This window comes from Hydractinia symbiolongicarpus, chromosome 1 (assembly GCF_029227915.1).
Source record: "Hydractinia symbiolongicarpus strain clone_291-10 chromosome 1, HSymV2.1, whole genome shotgun sequence".
Taxonomy (NCBI): Eukaryota; Metazoa; Cnidaria; class Hydrozoa; order Anthoathecata; family Hydractiniidae; genus Hydractinia; species Hydractinia symbiolongicarpus.
Genome location: NC_079875.1, coordinates 18,670,957 through 18,689,387, shown reverse-complemented (window position 1 = coordinate 18,689,387; position 18,431 = coordinate 18,670,957). Strand labels below are relative to the sequence as shown.

Here is an 18,431-nt window from a genome sequence, read left to right as displayed (position 1 = left end):
TGTAAAGCTTGTTTAAGTCTATACAGGTCATTCTTCTGAAAGCAAAATTCTCTGTAGCACTTAGACAGGATACCTGTCTCTCTTGTCTGTCCTCTCACGCTTCGGATGTCTGTCCTGCTTTTGTGACCCTGCTTTTTTAAAGGAGAACTAACGAAAAAACCTACTCATATGCTTTTTTATAATTAAAACATTCTTACATATCACGAAAACATGGCATAAAAAATTTTTTATTTTTTATTTTTTGTGTTCAATTTACATTAACGATCGCCGCCATTATCAAACAAAAACCAACTTGATTCATACATATTTTGTTAATTTGTGACATCACACTGCGTACATTGTTTAACAGGATTTGTAAGGCGATGGAGGAAGATTCACTCATTTCTTCTTCTTCTCAGACTGATTCAAATTTATTGCAATGTCGAGAGATGAAGAAGACAAGCTAAATCCCAGTAGAAAAACATCCTTGTAGAAATACAATTTTTCAAGAAATTGACATGCGAAAACATATAAAGTAATAAAAACTTCAAGACTGTTTTTGTTTTACTTTGCTTTCACAAAATCACTTCCAGTGCATATTGTGCATAATCATTTGAACTGTTGTTCTCGAAACTAGCACACAAAATAAACATTTCATTAAGTCTCAAACATACCACGTCAATTATTATGGCTCGTAACAGCATTTCTATGATGCAATTTCACGGACCTCTGTTGTACGCAGGATCGATAAACAGATCGCCAAACTAGCTCCGATTGATAAATTTGTGACGTTAAGCAATCACCTTCAGAAATCGGCCGAAGAAAGAAATTGTAGACAGGACTGTACTGACGTCACCAATAGTTTTAATTGTACTTATTTATAACGAGAACATAACATTGCAGTTTTATTTTTTTACTAGAAATGCAGAGGACCAGGCCAGACTGATAGGGGGAGTTCACACATTACGTAATCAATTTATTGCCTATTTTCTACTCCCCCACCCCATGTAATCAGTACCAGACCCTACAAAAGTTTTAAATATTTACAGTTTTATATTTTACTTTTATATTTTACATGCAAGATATAGAATATGGCGAATACAAACGCTTTAGATAGTTGATATTTTTCACACTCATGATTAAATATGCTGTTAATTTTTTTTGATTTGCTTATGTCATCGAACCACCTGACCCCTCCCCCCCTCCTCCATAATCAAGCGTAAGCAATTTCGATGCCCCCACCCCCTACTTGATTACATAATATGTGAACGCTCCCATACTTTCTGTTAACATCAGTGTGAGGACTGGACTGATGTCTCAGACAGTTGTTTAGTTAAGCGGTAATAAAGTGACCACAGAAATTTAATGTCTTTATTCCATGCTTTTGCAGGACACTTAAATTTTTAAGACAAAATCGTTTGAGAATACAGGATGATTCCACGGCAACGCATATGTAGTGTGGACAACCCATGTTTACCGTAACTAACATCCTAAGAAACTTGGTAAACGTAATATGTTTCAGATATATATATATACAACACAATAACAAAAAATTATAAATTTATATTCTACAATGGATTGGAGTGGAAAATTGTTTTTCATTAAGTTCGTATTCTTTATTAGCGAATTAACTTTTTTAATTCTTCGTCTGTAGTAGCTTCTTTTTTCTGTTGCAACAGCTCATTACCTGCAGTTACGCCCCACTGGTCTGGCTCAGACATTGCAGCACAATATGGCCGACCACTAGCTGGCTTAATGTTTTGCCAATACTCCTTACGTGCTCTAAAAATCATGAAACTTATGTGGATAGGTAGATTGGTTGGTTACGAACTTCGAAAGAATGCGAATAGAAGCAAAGACCCTCCTTCTGAGACAACAGCCTGTAAAACTTAAATTATAAATTGTTTCTCACCTTGCTCTTACCCAAGGCTTAGTATGTTGTAGCAAGCCTCTCCCCCATAGATCATGCTTTTGTGAACCTTCTGGTAAAAAGCCTCTTTCTTCGTGTAACTAAACAGTACCAAGTTACAAAGGTTATAATTTCAAATATTTTCGTGGTTAGGAAAATCTTTTGAAAAAACATACCTCTTCACAGACTGCACGAATGTGATATGATTCAAATCCACAACACCCGCCAATAAAACGAACACCCAACTTATAGGCTTCTCTAGCATAACGATGCATGTCCCATCGAGTGCAAACACGTGGTTCCAAAGCTAATATATATATTATATTTTGTAGTAGCTTTTCTTGTTTACAACACAAATAAAATTTAAAAAAATTCTTGTGATAAGTACCACACAGAACAGAAGCCTGAAAAATTACTAACCAAAGGGAAACTCTTTTAAATCAATGAATCCTTGTTTTTTAGCATCAGGGGTGCAGTAACCCAATGGTTGACACATCAAATGAACTTTTAATCCAGCCTCGTTCAAAGAATTTTTCATTATTTCCATGCACTTTAATGAAACAAAAGGACCAAAATGACAGTTTACTCCAACAACATCAGCTCCAGCCTTTGCCATTCTTACAGCACATTCTCCAGCGCTAATACCATGCATGTCACCTTCTGGACCAATGCACATGTTTGCACATATAGGTTTTCCAGATTCTTTAAGAGTTTCTATAGCCCATTCCATTTCCTCGATGTGTTCATAGTACTAAACAAAAGGCATGCTTAACACAATTAAGAATACACCTGGTTCTCAAAGACTCTGGTTTTCAAAAGGTGTTGCTCTAAGTCAAAATAATTATAAACAAGAGTCCTAATAAATCGGAAGATGGTTTCACATTCAATTGGTTTTCAGGTGTAGATTCACTGTAGTATTCATATTTTTTATTATTCAAATCTCAGTTTTGCTGTGAAAGGAATGCAGTGCAAACTCAACTTCATGAAAAAACTAAGAGTATTTAAATTGTCAAAAATGTAAAAGTGGTGTCATAAAATGATATTGCTTACCTCTGCAATAAGAAAATCGACGTTTTCACTAACAAATACTTCCAATTGTTTTCGTAGCTGTGCTTGTACAGCTTCTTTCCCCTTCCCACTCAGATAAGCTGGTGTCTGGCACACACCACCTGCTACCAGGGCATCACCCTCATCAGCCACTTCTCTTGCTAATTTACAAGCAGCACGGTTAATAGCACCAACCTGAAAACAAATTAAAATAACAGATCCTTGAGAACTACTTTAGAGGTAAAAAAAAGAAGACAGGAGAAAAATAAATATTTAACATGAATTTAATTTAGAGACAGAATGAAAAAAATTGTGATGGCAAAGAAAAATAACTTTTTAGTTTTTTTTATTATTTAGCAAACTTCTAAAATTATCCAGAACATGGTGTGAAGTGAGATCTCTTAAATGCAGCTCATTGTCAACAAACACTTCTTACATAAAGATTTTAAAAATATAATTTATGTTAAAATGCGCAGGTAAATAATTTAACATAAAAAACTGATAAATTTAAAACAAAGTGGGCTAATGCATTTTCGATGATAACTTTGTAAAATTGCATCAATAGGGTAAACTTACACCATGTTTTTTTGCTGCTAGGTTGCCTCTGTTTTCTAATTTATCTTCACTTGCATAAAATGTAAAGGTCTGCATCACATTTGATCCTGCTCTTAAAAATTCACGATGAAGTTGACGAACTAAAAAAGGTCAAGAAATTTCACCAAATTAAAGAATGTTAGATGCTCATAAAATTGCTGCTGTTGCAAAGTTTTATTTAAATATTGAAGGTCGCATTGACATGGTGGCCTCAATGAACTTTCCATTTTCTCTTTTGTGTTAATGAAATTGCATTTTTTCACTGAAATTTGGTTAAGTATATTTTTGCAAATGGGATCTTAATTATTTCACATGTACATTTTCCCAATATTGGCTAAATCTGTGAAAAGTCTAAAACAAGTAGCTTTTGTACCACCAGTAACTTAGTACCATCAATGTATTTTTAACAATAGTTTCCTATTTACAGCCCCTCTCTGGCAATTATACCATACTTACTCTATTATTTCCACCCATCTAATATTGCTGCTTCTCTAGCAAACCTGCTTTTTGGTATAGATTGAAAAAATTATCACCACAACCTAATAATGGTGCATGAAGGATTATTTTTTCTATGCAGTTTGTAACATTATCTTTGCCACATAGTAATGTGTGCAGGATCTTACAACAAAGTTGTCCTAAGCCTATTTGTAATTTTATGCTTTGAAAACTTTTAACTTTTCATTTACAATAATACTATCTCATAGAGTTACTGAAGTACTTGCAAAATTTTGTCCCTTAAGAATTTAAATCTCCAAACAACAGAATCTTGTCTATTATATACAAATAATTTGTTTTCTGTTGTTGTTTCTGTGCACAGCTTATATGCAAGTTTAGGATTTGATGGTTTCCGTAATATTTAAAAGAGATTTAAGCAAAATAAATTTGATATGGTTTATTTTCCATATGTTTAAAAATGTCCAGGCCTGCTTATTAAGAAAGATTAATATGCTTGTGCATATTGCTAACATTTTCACAGATTGTGAAATTGAAAATCAATAAACCCATTACAATGCACTTATAACTTTGAGGCCTTTTAAAATTTAGTGGTAACATAAGTCATTGCATGTGTTACAAGGAACTACCCAAGACCGAACTTGGTCAAATTCCCTAAAAACAAGCCAATTCACCAGGTTTATGACATCATCCCAAATGTTTAAAGCCTAATATCTATTTGACAGTTCATTAAAAGCAGTCAGGATTAATTGCATATTAGGCATTATAACATCATCCCAGTGTTTAAACACTAATATGTTTTCAGCAATTTGTCGAAAGCGGTCAGGAATAACTGCAAATTAGGCTATGATAGTCGACTTAGACTGTGATAGACTATTTAGGTGATTTATGTTTTCTAACAAGGTTTTTAACATGGTTTTGCACCCTATTGCCTAATTAGCTGATCCAAAGATTTTTGTAATGTTTAAAGTACACCAAATTTGCTTAAACAAAAAATTAACAAGCAACTCAATTTTCGCGGTTTTCACGGATTTTTACAAAAAACGAGAAAATAAGGTCCTGCAAAAAGTCCAAATATATACCTCTGATCCGGGAAAATAAAATCCTGAGATTTTCTTCATTTTTCGATATTTTTAAAAAAACTTGAATGCACGCTAAATACGGGGAAATTTTGCCTTATCTGTGAAAATAAGTTCCCACGAAATTTCCTTTAACACCAAATCCGCAAATATAAATTTCCTTTTGCCCGCGAAATTTCAGAAATAAAAATCAATGAAAATAAGTTCCTATGAAAATTAATTTCCTTAAGGTAAATAAGAGATGATCTCCTAACTACTTTAAGTGGATTAATTTTTAGATATGCTAAATTTTGCGAAATGTCAATTTTTATGATTTACTTTTACAAATAGCCTTAATTTCTAATTTTTCACACAAGTTTAATTCTGTGAATAGCTGTGCAATATTAACATTTTAAAAAATAGTATGAGGAGTTATTGGATATTTGCAATCTTTTTAAACAGACACCAAAGTATATACTGGACAAACTCAACCGCAAAAAGGTAACACATCTCTGAAAGAAATTATTACTGTCAATTAGTTTTTAAATTGTTCTTAAGAAAAAAGTTACTTTTTAAAAAGGCCACGTTTCCAATTGACTGCGATTTTTTTATGCAGATTTAATTTTGCGAAAACACCAAAATTAAAAAGAAATATATAATCAACTTAAAATGTAGGTACTTAAGTATAAAATGAAGTATATACATACAAAAAATAAATATGTATCAAAATGAAAAGAAGAATAAGAAATAAAAAGAATACACAAGTTCACTATTATTTCGTTTTTATCGTAATAGACGAAATTCTTTGTTTAAATTTTCAGGAGTAAGCTCTTTCGGCTCTGGAGAAAAAAAGTGGTGCCGCTAGGTGAGGCTGAAATCCATCTATGAAGAATAGATAAGACCAATAATGAAAGATTACAAAGAGGAATGAGAATAATGCTTGCAATTTGAAATTTTCCTGGGATTCTTATGTTGTTGCAGAAGAGTGTGAGGTTGCTCTTCAAAGCTAGTGGTGACTTACATCCGTTTTGTGACATTTGGTCTGTTCAAAAAAGAGGCATAACATATACTTAAATCTCAGTGGTTAAGTCATCAAAATTCAAATCATTCAACTTTTCCAATGTTCTTCTCTCTTAGTTGATTTTTACACAGGCTTAGCTATCAACTACTTGGCAAATAAAGGTACTTGCTACATACCTGCATCAGGTGTTTCAATAACAGCTTCTGGGGTCCACGGACCTGCCTTAACATACCCTCTTCTCTCCAATGCAAAAACGAAACCTCCATCCCCAACTACTACTTCACCATTGTTTAATCGCTCTAATAAACCTCTCTGAAAAAGCAGAAATCTTTGTACAGTAAGAAAGCTAAAAGGGCCACCACTACATGAAGCAAGCAAAACGTACTTCCTTTACTTGTTTTTGAATTTGCTACGCGCTTACACGTCGGATAGACTTATGACAATAAGAATTGCCATTGATGATAAGTAAGTAGAAACGTACCTTGCCCATTGTGTATATACGACCCTTCTCTCTTTAAAGATTATGTCCAGGTTTATGTTTTTATATGGTGCGGCAGGCAGATAGACCAGACCATCTGGTTCACCTGGTTGCGCATTGGTCTGCCATTGGGGTCTACCAAAGCTATGTGAAAAACAGGGTGTATCGGTTTAAAAAATCGACTAAAAATACTTTAACATATTTACACAAAATTAGTTTTGAAAAGTAAAAGTACTGCATTAAATAAGTGTCCTAAGAGTTATCCAAAAAATTAATATTGCATGACAGTCACATCTAACTGAGAAACGAGTACGTACATTTTACGAACAAAATCACCCCCTTTTAAAATATGTGCGGCAAACAATATTAAAGTAGTGGAGGAGCACGAGGTTAGGAGCCAGAACATATTTTTTTGGACGTTGATAAAAAGATGTTATGTAATTATTGGTATTATTACGAGCCGATAGTTTCAAACCATGTGCCTTTTAACAATATGTTTAGCATATGTTTATAACATCTACAGCAATTGTCTTTACGCAAAAGAAATAGTTTAAAAGAAGACCAATACAACCTCGTCCCAGGGAAGCTAGCGAAAAATCAACCTGGGAACGAGGTAGGAGACCAGGAACTATATTATTGATAGAAACAAAAAAGAAAACAAACAAGCATGTGACACGGTACATGCCTGACAGCCGCGCAGGCTAGGCCGGATAGACCTGTACAACTATTAATCAAAACAAATATTATCGCGCAAGTCTGGGCAAAGGGAAGATGCTCATTTGGAGAACCAAAACCGAGAATCGAAAATATGAATGCGACGTCAAAAATATCCGCGGCTGGGTACTGTCGCATGTACCACTACTTCGTCTTTGACGAACGAAATGTTTCTTCATTGAATCTTGTGAAAATTTTTCGCTTAATATCTTCTTGACATTTGGTGTTTGAAAAATTAATTTCGTCAGTTGCACAAATTATTTTTCTAAGAACTGAATTTTTCATGTTAATGTAAAAAAAAAAAAAAAATGAAACTAATTACACACCCTTTTACGTTAAGAAAAAGTTCTTTGGTGTTTACAAACAAATCGTTAAGTATATGGTGAAATTGCTATATTACGGAGTTTCATACAGCTCAGGTCTGGGTACTAGCGAAGCGGTTGTAGGGACAAATTTTTATATTCCCCGAGAGCGTAAGCCATAAATTTTTCTTATGTCAATGTACCAAAGTTACTATAGCTATCTCAAAATTGTAAAAGTGGACCTTGCCTAAATCTATTCTTGCATTATACCAAAATTAAGAACACATTAATACAGTGTAACATGCTATTATCCCTTCCTTGCTAGTTATGTAATATTTATATACAATAATTTCTAACGAAAAGTCAAAGTGTCATTAAAGTGTGTATTTTATTTTCAATCGATTTCATCTGTGCTTTTTTATATAGCTAGTTAGCTATACTTTGCAAATAAATCCGTTATTAAATGCTCTTTCACGTTAATTCATGTCAAACTTGCAGATCCATATAAAGCTAGCTAGCTATAGCTTACTGTAAAAAAACTTCCTTTAAGTCTTTCTATAGCTAGCTGTAATTTTTATTTCTTCTTGCCAAAGTGCACTGATAATGATAGAACAGTGTTTCTTTTTAACCATTACTTTATTCCTCACAACACAAAATGTATGGTATATGTAGCTTGCAACAGGAAGCTAACCCCTAAAACCAACATCAACAATATGTCTTCTCTTTTGCCTCTCTATAAAAGTCAGTAATTTACGTTTTCTTCGATTCCAACATCTTACACCCATGTCAATACACCACAAAGAGGGTTAGCAACACCATTTTAACGTGTTAATAAAAAGCAAAACGTTAAGAAGTAAAAAATTAGTTGAAGAAACATCAGGCAGGATTTTGCATTTTTGCCTCTTTTCGCAGCACTAACCAGAATAGTTGTGAAATAGTTGTGTTATCGAGCTTCGCTAGCGCCCAGACCTGCGCGGTATGAAACTCCGTAATTTTTCCACCACGATCTTGATTGATTTAAGATACAGAGAAAAAGTTTCCAGTTAAAAAATGACATTATGGGAGATTGTTTTAAAATTGTTCCCATCAAGTCTACGCATTTTATTGTCTTCAACAAAAGCTACTGGAATGGTTCCGCCTTGATTTATAAATGGTTGATCGAATTTACATCTGACTTTATCACATCTTTATGAGTATTGCGCTAACTTTATCAAACCGTTTAGCCAAGTGCACACAGTAATCACTATCTTTTAAAACTATGGCAGAGGTTTTCTAACTCTAATTTTTTTTCTCCGTAAATTTTCAATATATGGAGATATCCCATCCATCGCCATAAATGGGATGTATAAACACGTGTACAGCTGTTATCAAATATATTACATAATAAAACCAACTTTTTCATGCTCAAATCTAATTCCAATATTTTCAAGCTTTTTTCTATTTCCAACATAATTTATGCACACACAATCTTTATCCACGTGAGGGTAAAATAACACAGCAGCACTAACCATTTCTTTTTTTTTTACTTTTTCAACTCGTCTAACTTTCTTCTACATTACAAACAAACTTAGGAAATATATATAGGATCTTGGTGCTTCTTAACGGCTTTGCATTTTTTTGATGATGGAGTCGAGCTTGTCGAGAGGGAAATTAAAAAAAAAATCAGTTAAATATATGGAAAAAATATTTTGCCAACAAAAAAGCTAGTAATAAATATAGAAATAATTTTAATTCAATTCAATCGATGGCGTTTTTATTGAAATTGGTTTCCACTTAAATTCGACCATGCCTCGATCGATGGCGATTCATTCAAAAACAAAAATTAACCAATAAATAAACAAAAATATTTTCGTACACTATTCTTCTAAAATTTCTCAGCCATTTGCCAGCCGTCAACGGGCAATATTTCCAGGCTAAAAATATGTTCACTTTTCCGAGACTCGGTTTTGGCTCCTCAAATGAGCATCTTTCATTGGGACACAGCATTTCACTAGGAACTCCGTAATGGCTGTTCTTTTGAGGGCTGTTTCAAGTAAATTTCTTTACAGTAAAAACCATTTTATTCAAACAAGGAGTTTTAGCAAGTTAAATACACTTCGGGCTTCTACAGTTCCTGATAGGTAATATATTTTTTGTTTACCATAACTAATTTCTCGTGGCTTTTAAAAAAAGTATCCTGCCTGGCCAGCCTGCATTTTTAGCTAGCTAGCTACACCATCTCCACTTACATGTAGCGCTGTTAGCGCATTGGCTTGTTATCATAAGGTTTCAGGTTAAGTCCCCATTCCAGGATGCGCACTTTAAATGTTGTGTTTCAGCGCATTTGGTGCCATCTACAGATCGTGAACCTACTTGTATGGCAGGCAAGCAAGTTATAGAAACGCTATACGTATCCCAAGGGACATTAAACTTTCTGTTACTTAAATCTTTGGAGCTCTTCTTCCTTTAGTGCATATATGATCTTAATGTATATATTCTAACCTGCTTGAGTCTAAATCCTCATCCTCGTTGTCGTCTAAGATATCATTCACAGTTTTTGATGAACAAATGTTTTTTAACTGACTTTCAGTATATACTCAGATTCGTTATCATAACACCCCTTGAAAATACTTCCATCTGTTTCAGAACTATATACTTCGCTATGTTCACTAGCACAACTACTCTCTTGCTATCCATGTCTAAGGGATTTTGAGTTTTGCGTCCCATACGTCATAATTCTGTATGGTTCATGAGGAACTGTGAATGGAGTACACTGTTAATTTGAGAAAACCTTAGAACTTTATTGGGCTAAAACAGCCTAAATAATGAAAATTAGGGGTTAATTTTTTTTCAATAGTTTATTTAGATGTTATACAACGTTCTTAAATTTTTAACAACATTCTTTTTTACCTTAGTTTCCCTTTAAGCTGTAGGATACTTCTTTTTAAACATTTGGTAATGAGTCAGGTTGGCAAATGTTGATACATGTATGTGTCACTTTTATTCTCTTTTTTTATTAGCCAACTTCGTGGAGATAAAAAAATAAAAGATAATGTGGAAGTTGCTGTTATTGGGGGTGGTTGTGTTGGTGCAAGTATAGCATATCATCTAGCGAAACAAGGAGTAAAAGATGTAGTCTTGTTGGAAAAATCTGAGTTAACTGCTGGCTCAACTTGGCATGCCGTAAGGTTTCTCCTAAAATTTCATTTAAATTTCATAACATATCCAATAATTCTAAAGACAGATTTAATATCTAACATTTTTTTTATATTTTCATTCAAGTCTAGAAAGGGTTTATAAACTAAACTAATGTTTGAGTTACTAATTCACATTTTATATTAATACACAATTTGTCTGTCTGTCTGTCTATCTGCCTGCCTTCCTGGTTGCCTTAGTATGGAGTATTTGCTTTAAATTAATTTAATTGAAAAGAAGATAAAAAAGGTTGGGTATTCTTTTTTACAGGCCGGATTAACAACAACCTTTCATCCCGGAATAAATGTCAAACGTTTACATTGGTACAGTTTGAGTTTATATACTCAACTAGAGAGGGAAACTAAGCAGGTAAATTAAAATAATTCTTTCATACAATAATTGTAACAGCAGCTTTCATGTCTGCCAGTAATAGTAGCAGGTTATAACCTTAAAATCCCACCCCCACCAAAAAAAAAATAGTTTTCTGCTATGGTTCTTGATATCATGTATCATATTGTCCTACTCACATATGTAGCCTTCAGAATTTTCGTAAAATATTGCCACGGCTACGAAACCACATAAATAACACGTTGGACATGAACTTTGGAAGCCACTGTTTACACACTTATACTTGCGAAGTGACGTATTAAAACTTCTTAATTATTGGGCGTATTGTAATAAAGCTTTTTTACATTTTAATATTATATTGTTGTGATTTTCATTTTCTTATTTGGTTTTCATTAGGAAGTTGGATTACATCGGCCGGGTAGTCTTCGCATATTAACTACACCAGGTCGAGTAGAAGAAGCAAAGTACATGATTTCACGAGCAGGGTGGCATGATGCCTACATGTGGATGCTTACTCCTGAGGAAGTATGTGAACAAGTGCCATACATGAACATGGATAATGTTTTAGGAGGCCTTTTTACACCGGGTATTTTTTGTTTGTTTTTTACTTTATTTTTTCTTGCCCTTAAGGTCGGGTGAGGGGTAAGGGTTAAAGGGATTAACGTTCATTTTACATATACTATAAAATTGTTGTGCAAGTGTTCGATTTGTGAACTGCATTTTACTCTGATCTCTTATACTTTACTACTTCTCTAATATATACAAATCTTCCTGGGTCTAGCCTTGTTTTAGAAGGGACCATAAACATGTATCTCTATAATAATACGCTAAGTGTGTCTGTCTATGTGTCTGTAACAGGCAGAGGCCTTACAGTGCACTTAAAACTTTGAGGCCAAGTAACTTGGAAACGAAGTGGTGACGTCAATGATTTTTCACTGCGTAGGTAACTAGGGACCACCTGGGACAAATTTGAGTAAGTTTCTCAGACCTGGGTCCCCGAATCCGTTTTGGAATGGATGCGTTGATGACGGCACCAAAAAACCTTCAAAACCTAATATCTCTGCAACCGTTTGTCAAAAGTACACAATCCTATATATTTTCTTGATCAGTGTTTCAAGATCTATACGATAAAGGCATTTTTGTGGTTTGACGGGTCTTTTTTTAAACCCTTAGATCTCCTCAGGCATTCGATGAAAACACATGATCCTGTACATTATTTTGGCCAGCGTTTAAACTTCAACACATTGCAGACAAAGAATAAACAAATTTCGTTTTTTTATCTGCACTACACTGCTGACGTCAGCAAAACATCAAAACAACCTATTTTTTCATTGTCCTTCTGCCTAAGTGGATTTCTCCACGGACCTTATAGACTAGTTTATATTTTAATAAAAGATCGGACCAGCCTTCTTAAACCTATAGACTACTTTGGAGATTTATTTTTCTGCTATTAACCTAAACTGATAGGTAATGGATTTTTACTACCGTTATAGGGACAGTTTTTTATTTCAATATTTTCACTCTTAGGTGATGGTCATATAGATCCATACTCGTTAACACAAGCATTGGCTGTTGGTGCACGCAATTATGGTGCTGAAATATATCTTTCTTCTCCTGTCACTAAAATTTCTCCCCATCAAGATGGTCAGTGGAACGTCCATACTCCTCATGGCGTGATTACTGCTAAAAAAATTGTTAACGCTGCAGGTGCAAATTTTATTTGGCATAAAAAAAACCTGTTAATTTAGTGATATACATTTCTTCACAATTTTAAATTATTAATTGACTTTTCCCTAGGTTTTTGGGGTCGTGAGATTGGTAAAATGGTAGGCGCGGACCATCCCCTAATACCCATTCATCATCAGTACCTCGTAACAACTGGCATACCTGAAGTGAAAGCTTGTCAACATGAAATGCCAGTGGTGCGTGACTTGGAGGGTTCCTACTATATTCGTAAAGAACGAGATGGTCTTCTTTTTGGACCCTATGAAAAAGCTTCAAAAATGAAAATTCAGGACGAATGGTAAGATTACACAGGCTTGAAGCTTGTGGGTATTGTTATTTCTCAATGTCTTACTGTATGCTATTCTTTCTTTGTGAAAGGTGGGACAAAGTAACTCCTGGTTTTGGTAAAGAATTATTTGAAAGTGACATTGATCGCGTTATGGAGAATGTCGAATGTGTGATGGAGCGTTTTCCGTGCGTCAAAGAAGCAGATATAGCAAGTACTATAGCTGGTCCTATCACATACACGCCTGATATTCTTCCCATGATTGGACCTTTTCCCGAAGTACCAAATTATTGGTGTGCAATTGGATTTGGATATGGCGTTGTACATGCAGGTTAGTAAACAGTAGATATAGAATGATGTTACATCTGTCAAAGTACTTTAAATGTTGCTGCAATAAATTTGCTTGCATCTTTTAGGAGGCGCTGGCAAGTACCTAGCTGATTGGATGCAAACAGGTGAACCACCATTTGATCTTAATGAGTTAGATCCTGGACGTTACGGAAAATGGACAAACAAGGAGTATGTGTTATCCAAGTGCAGAGAATCATATGGCTTTAATAATTTGCAAGCTTACCCAAAGGAAGAAAGATATGCAGGAAGACCAATGAGAATGTCTCCTTTTTATGAGGTTTCATGACCCTATTTTTACTGATTTTTGAGCGTAATTCTTAGAACCATTTTATATGAAATGTTTCCCTTTCTATATTTTATTTAAAACAAATGATAAATAGTTTGTGAAATACAAATAAACAAACAAAACCATCGATTTGCTTGTATTATTGTTCTTTAAGAACGAAGTTTCCTTGTAATGTTGCTATGTCTACAACTTTTTTATTTGATGCAGGTGATGAAAGATGCTGGCGCACAGTATACATTTTCCAGTGGCTGGGAAGTTCCAAAATGGTTTGCTCAAGAAGGAGATGAAGCAGGATATAAACCAAGTTATTACCGAACCAACTGGTTTGAACCTCTTCGTCGAGAGGTTCACAACGTTCTGAAGAATGTTAGCATCGCTGATATTTCCGCGTTTGCCAAGATTGAAGTAAAGGGAAAGGATGCATCAAAGTATATGGATTACATGGTTGCCAACAAGTTACCCACTGTTAGTAAAAACATTTATTCCTTCAGTTATTTTAAAGTGGTATTCAGATCATAATATTTTCTTAAATATTTTTTTAATCAACGGCCTTTGAAACTTAAAAAATGTGAAAACATGGTTTACTTGGTTTCATCTTCTTCCTTCATGTTTTCACCCTTTTTAAGTTTCGACGGCCGTCGATTAAAAAAATTATTTAATCTGAATACCACTTTATAATAACTGATAACTTATAATACACTTTTTTCAACTTCACTCCTTGAAAAAGTTGATCCCCTTTCCTGGTTATTTATTTGGCGCCCACAATAAAGCAGGTAAGAGAATACAAAAAAAAGTGAACAGTTTTCTTTGTCCGTCCGTGCGACGATTTAATTACAATTTAATTAACGAATTGTTGGTATTTTTTGACAATTGATATTAAAGGTTGGTGCAACTAACGTTAGTCACATGCTCTCTCCGTCTGGAAAAGTGTACGCAGAAGTAACAGTCTCCACTTTGGCAGCCGACCATTTCCTCGTCATTACTGGTGGAGGTTCAGAGTATCACGACCTAAGGTCAGTATTGATTACTTCACTCATTTTATAACAATGTCGAAGTTTTTTAGCAGATCTAAAGCTTTACCACCGAAAAAACAATTTTTAAATGTAATGATAGACCGTGGAAGTAACAGCCAGTCATCTGAATACTGAAGCAGGTTTGTTTTAATTATAGATGGATGTTGGAGCAATCACAAGGTTTCGATGATGTGCAAATCAGAAATAAAACTGACGAATTAGCCACGTTAAGTATTAGTGGCCCGAAATCCAGAGACCTGTTGGAGCAATTATGTGACGAAGATGTCTCAAGCAATAGCTTTAAGTTCATGCAAAATAAACAAATGAACATCAGTGGTATACCAGTGCTGGCATTGCGGGTTTCGTATACAGGTATCTTGTTACGTGACTGGTAAATACTCGGCGACATGAAACAGCTGTACAAACTGCATTTAAATTTATAGGAGAGCTTGGCTGGGAATTTTACGTTAAAAATGATCGTGCTTTGGAATTGTACAACGCACTCGTCAGTGCTGATCAGAAGTTCAGTATAGGTCACATTGGTAGCTACGCTATTAATTCGATGAGAATTGAAAAAGGTTTTCGGTTGTGGGGAGCAGAGGTACATGAAAAGAATAACAAATTTCTGGAACTTTTTATGTCAATCAACATTATCATAACCAAGCTCTTTTTTTTCAGATGAATATGGACGTGGATCCGTTTCAAGCTGGATTAGATTTTTTTATCAAGTTAAATAAGAAGGTAAACTCTTACTCATGATCGGATAAATGTCGGTTTAGCATTCGCAGAGACGGAATATAACAGATGTATTTAAATAGCATTTTTCTTCCACAAGTTTTTTTTTTACAACTGCAGATGTCATTTGTGTGGCCTTACTTTGTCAATCGCCAGTATATTTTCATTTTATAATTTTTAAATTAGAAAATTATTGAAAAGCTATTAATTTTGTTATTTTGTTCTGATTATTTAGTCCAATTTTATCGGTCGTGATGCGTTGATAAAGATCAAGCAAACGCTACCAAAAAGACGCTTAGTATGCATGTTAGTTGACACAGATTGTGTTGACGCAGAAGGAAATGAATCGCTATGGTACGCGGGAAAGGTAAAACTGCTCTGTTGAAACGTTTTCAGTGTTTCACGCTCAATGCAAGCTTGATATCATTCTGCTTTATTAACCCAATTAGGTTGTGGGAAATACAACATCTGGTTGCTATGGTTACACTGTTGAAAAAAGTATCGCCTATGGTTACCTTCCGATCTATCTTACAGACCCTGGCACAAAGGTAGATGTTGAGCTAATGGGTAGTAAGTATAAAGCCACGGTCGTACCAGAACCACTTGTTCTAATGGAAGCTGCACGTGCTAGAAAAGCTTCTAAGTAAGCAGTTATGAGAGTGTAGTCGTGGTGATCAGATGAACTTCACATCGGTAATTCTTCTTAAACTGTTTTTATAAATGTAAGAGAACTCGTTTATCAAATCCAAACTTTCATATTCATGTTACATTATGTGATTCTGCAAATAACTTTTGACTTCTTATAAAAGTGAAAATTTAGTCAGAAAAATTGGCTACGTTTATTTTTTGAGTTCCGTTGACTTTTGTATTTTTTTTATATAAATTAATAATTTACGTCAAGGGTTATGATTTTTTAACGTAGTGTTTATTTTATAGGATTGTATATATGGGTTAGAATAAAAGTACCTCAAGAATCTGAGTCTGTGTTGTTTCTTTCCAGTGTTATTTTATTTTCCATGACTGTGCTTTCAGATCGGTAGGACAGATAGTTAGGATAGAATTAACTTATGGGAGTAGTCGGGTAGGGATGGATTGAGGTTAAAAACATTTTAAATCTTTAAAATCTACATCTTTTCAGCACCAATTACATTAAAACGATTCAGGGTGTATTTACTAAAGTATTCCAGTGTTCAATAAGGTGTATTAGTGTTCACTAAGGTTTTCTAGTGTTTACTCTAGTGTTTACTTAAATGTTCAGTGTTCCAGTGTTCACTAAAGTGTTTTATTATTATTATTGGCTAGTTATTAGGGAAGTAATATAATTCTTTTTGTAGGAATTTATAAATGCTTGTGATTCTATTCTGACTTAACTTTGAACACGGCCTGTATTCTTGTATATAGCTTGCTGAGATTAAACTGTGCCATTCATTTCAAGTTTGTTGTAAGGTATCATAAAGACAGCTAGTTAGCTAGCTATACTTGACAACTCTTGCTAAAAGACAAGATCTTTCATTTTTTTCGTAACACAACTGACAAAGTCGTATGAAAAATGCATTTTGCAAAGTAGTTAGAGACTTGCTTGTTGCATGATTAGAGATGTTTTTAACTAGATTGTTATGTGCATAATAATTACATATTTTCAGCTGAATCGCTTAGGTTGTCCTTTAAGGTGAGCCATGACTGAAATATTTGACCTGTTGATTTATGTAGTGGTTTGTATATAGTTAGCCTCACTAATTTCAAAGGATCGCTAATTTCGAGAGACACACTGTCAATTGTTTCTAGAATTGACCACAAAAGCAGTTCTTGAGCGTTAAAATCTCCCATATGAACTACGGAAACCTTTTTTTTTAATTTTGCGTCCAACAGACTGACTGATTCCCAGTTCTGAAATTTATATTCAATTTATGTCTGTGTACTGTTTAATTTGTGGAAAGCAGAATTTATAACACCAATATCACATCAATTGTTACATTTGACATTTTTATAATTTATTTCCTCTAGAAATTTATTTGTCTTCTTTAGTCCATCTCTTTAGACAATTTGCATTTGTCCACAGTTGAGCGTCACCCGTCTTCAATCAGGGATTCCATCCTAACGGCTGGCTACACAAGCCGGTTCACTGTCAGTATATGGTTTCAAACAGGCTACCAACACAAAATGTAAAGTGCACTGGAGTAGGGACTCGAACCTAAAACCTTATGATTACAAACGCTATCACTGCAACATCTCCAATAGTCTGCAATTCTGATACAAATACTTTGTTGTTTCAACAGTGCAGTCTTTGATTTCACGCTTGTTCTAAATGTCGTTGTGATATTTATTAGTGCATATTTTTCTCAGCTGTGAGTCACATCTAAAGATTAAAAAAAGGTTACATTAATAAATCAATTACATTTTAAAGTATCTTGATCAATAAAGTTTTTTGTCTTCTCTTTGTCTTGGTAAAATATGATGGATAGTCTCGGTATGACTATGTATTTCAGTAAATTTATTTATAAATATTTGGGTATACAACAACCCCTCCTCCCATTCGTTGTATCGACCTTTCTGCGCGTTTGTAAAATGGAGTGGTTTAACAGTGTTTGACAAAGCTAAACGCAAGAGTCTTCATCTCGGACATAGTGAACGTTTTAGATGTTCTAAATAAAGGTCAAGCAATAAAATTTGCCGCTAAAAAGCACATCAGTGTCTTCAATGTCTTTACGTTGGCGCAAAGTATTATTTGTGTTTTCGAAAATCGATTTAGAAATGAGTCAAACAGTTAATCCATCTTCACAACGTAATTAACGTTCATGAACGATATTAAACACTCTCCATTCTATATTGAACGATCTCATTTAAACCTATTCATAAAAAGAAAACAAAAAAGCATCCCGTCATCGGCCTTCATATGTGTTTTATTTCTCCAATATATTTCCTCATAAAGCGATATAATACATTCTTTACGTATTGAAA

General features: G+C 34.2%; 2 protein-coding genes across 2 annotated transcripts; one reads left to right on the top strand and one right to left on the bottom strand.

Moving 5' to 3' along the window:
* Positions 1 to 1,477: 1,477 nt before the first annotated feature.
* LOC130645044 (betaine--homocysteine S-methyltransferase 1-like) lies at positions 1,478 to 6,683 on the bottom strand. Its single transcript, XM_057450897.1, has 8 exons — positions 6,543 to 6,683; positions 6,238 to 6,373; positions 3,512 to 3,630; positions 2,939 to 3,130; positions 2,309 to 2,639; positions 2,065 to 2,195; positions 1,892 to 1,989; positions 1,478 to 1,761 (listed from the first exon to the last, which is right to left on the bottom strand). Exons 1-8 carry the CDS (start codon positions 6,549 to 6,551, stop codon positions 1,599 to 1,601), a joined length of 1,179 nt encoding a protein of 392 aa, XP_057306880.1. The 5' UTR covers positions 6,552 to 6,683; the 3' UTR covers positions 1,478 to 1,598.
* Positions 6,684 to 9,507: 2,824 nt separating this feature from the next.
* Positions 9,508 to 16,452, top strand: LOC130644981 (dimethylglycine dehydrogenase, mitochondrial-like). Its single transcript, XM_057450806.1, has 15 exons — positions 9,508 to 9,675; positions 10,555 to 10,717; positions 11,000 to 11,098; positions 11,474 to 11,663; positions 12,605 to 12,784; positions 12,875 to 13,100; positions 13,181 to 13,419; positions 13,505 to 13,716; positions 13,933 to 14,190; positions 14,608 to 14,738; positions 14,896 to 15,110; positions 15,182 to 15,339; positions 15,417 to 15,479; positions 15,709 to 15,840; positions 15,923 to 16,452. The coding sequence occupies exons 1-15, from the start codon at positions 9,560 to 9,562 to the stop codon at positions 16,118 to 16,120; spliced, it is 2,580 nt and encodes an 859-aa protein (XP_057306789.1). The 5' UTR covers positions 9,508 to 9,559; the 3' UTR covers positions 16,121 to 16,452.
* Positions 16,453 to 18,431: the final 1,979 nt, after the last annotated feature.

Coding starts and splice junctions, on each gene's coding strand:
- LOC130645044 (XM_057450897.1), bottom strand. Junction 3,631..6,237: donor TATTGAAACACCTGATGCAG/GTATGTAGCAAG, acceptor GACCTTTTTTAG/TTCGTCAACTTCATCGTGAA. Junction 3,131..3,511: donor TAGCAGCAAAAAAACATGGT/GTAAGTTTACCC, acceptor ATTTGTTTTCAG/GTTGGTGCTATTAACCGTGC.
- LOC130644981 (XM_057450806.1), top strand. CDS start 9,560: ATGGCTGTTCTTTTGAGGGCTGTTTCAAGTAAATTTCTTTACAGTAAA. Junction 11,099..11,473: donor TAGAGAGGGAAACTAAGCAG/GTAAATTAAAAT, acceptor GGTTTTCATTAG/GAAGTTGGATTACATCGGCC. Junction 15,340..15,416: donor TTCGGTTGTGGGGAGCAGAG/GTACATGAAAAG, acceptor CTTTTTTTTCAG/ATGAATATGGACGTGGATCC.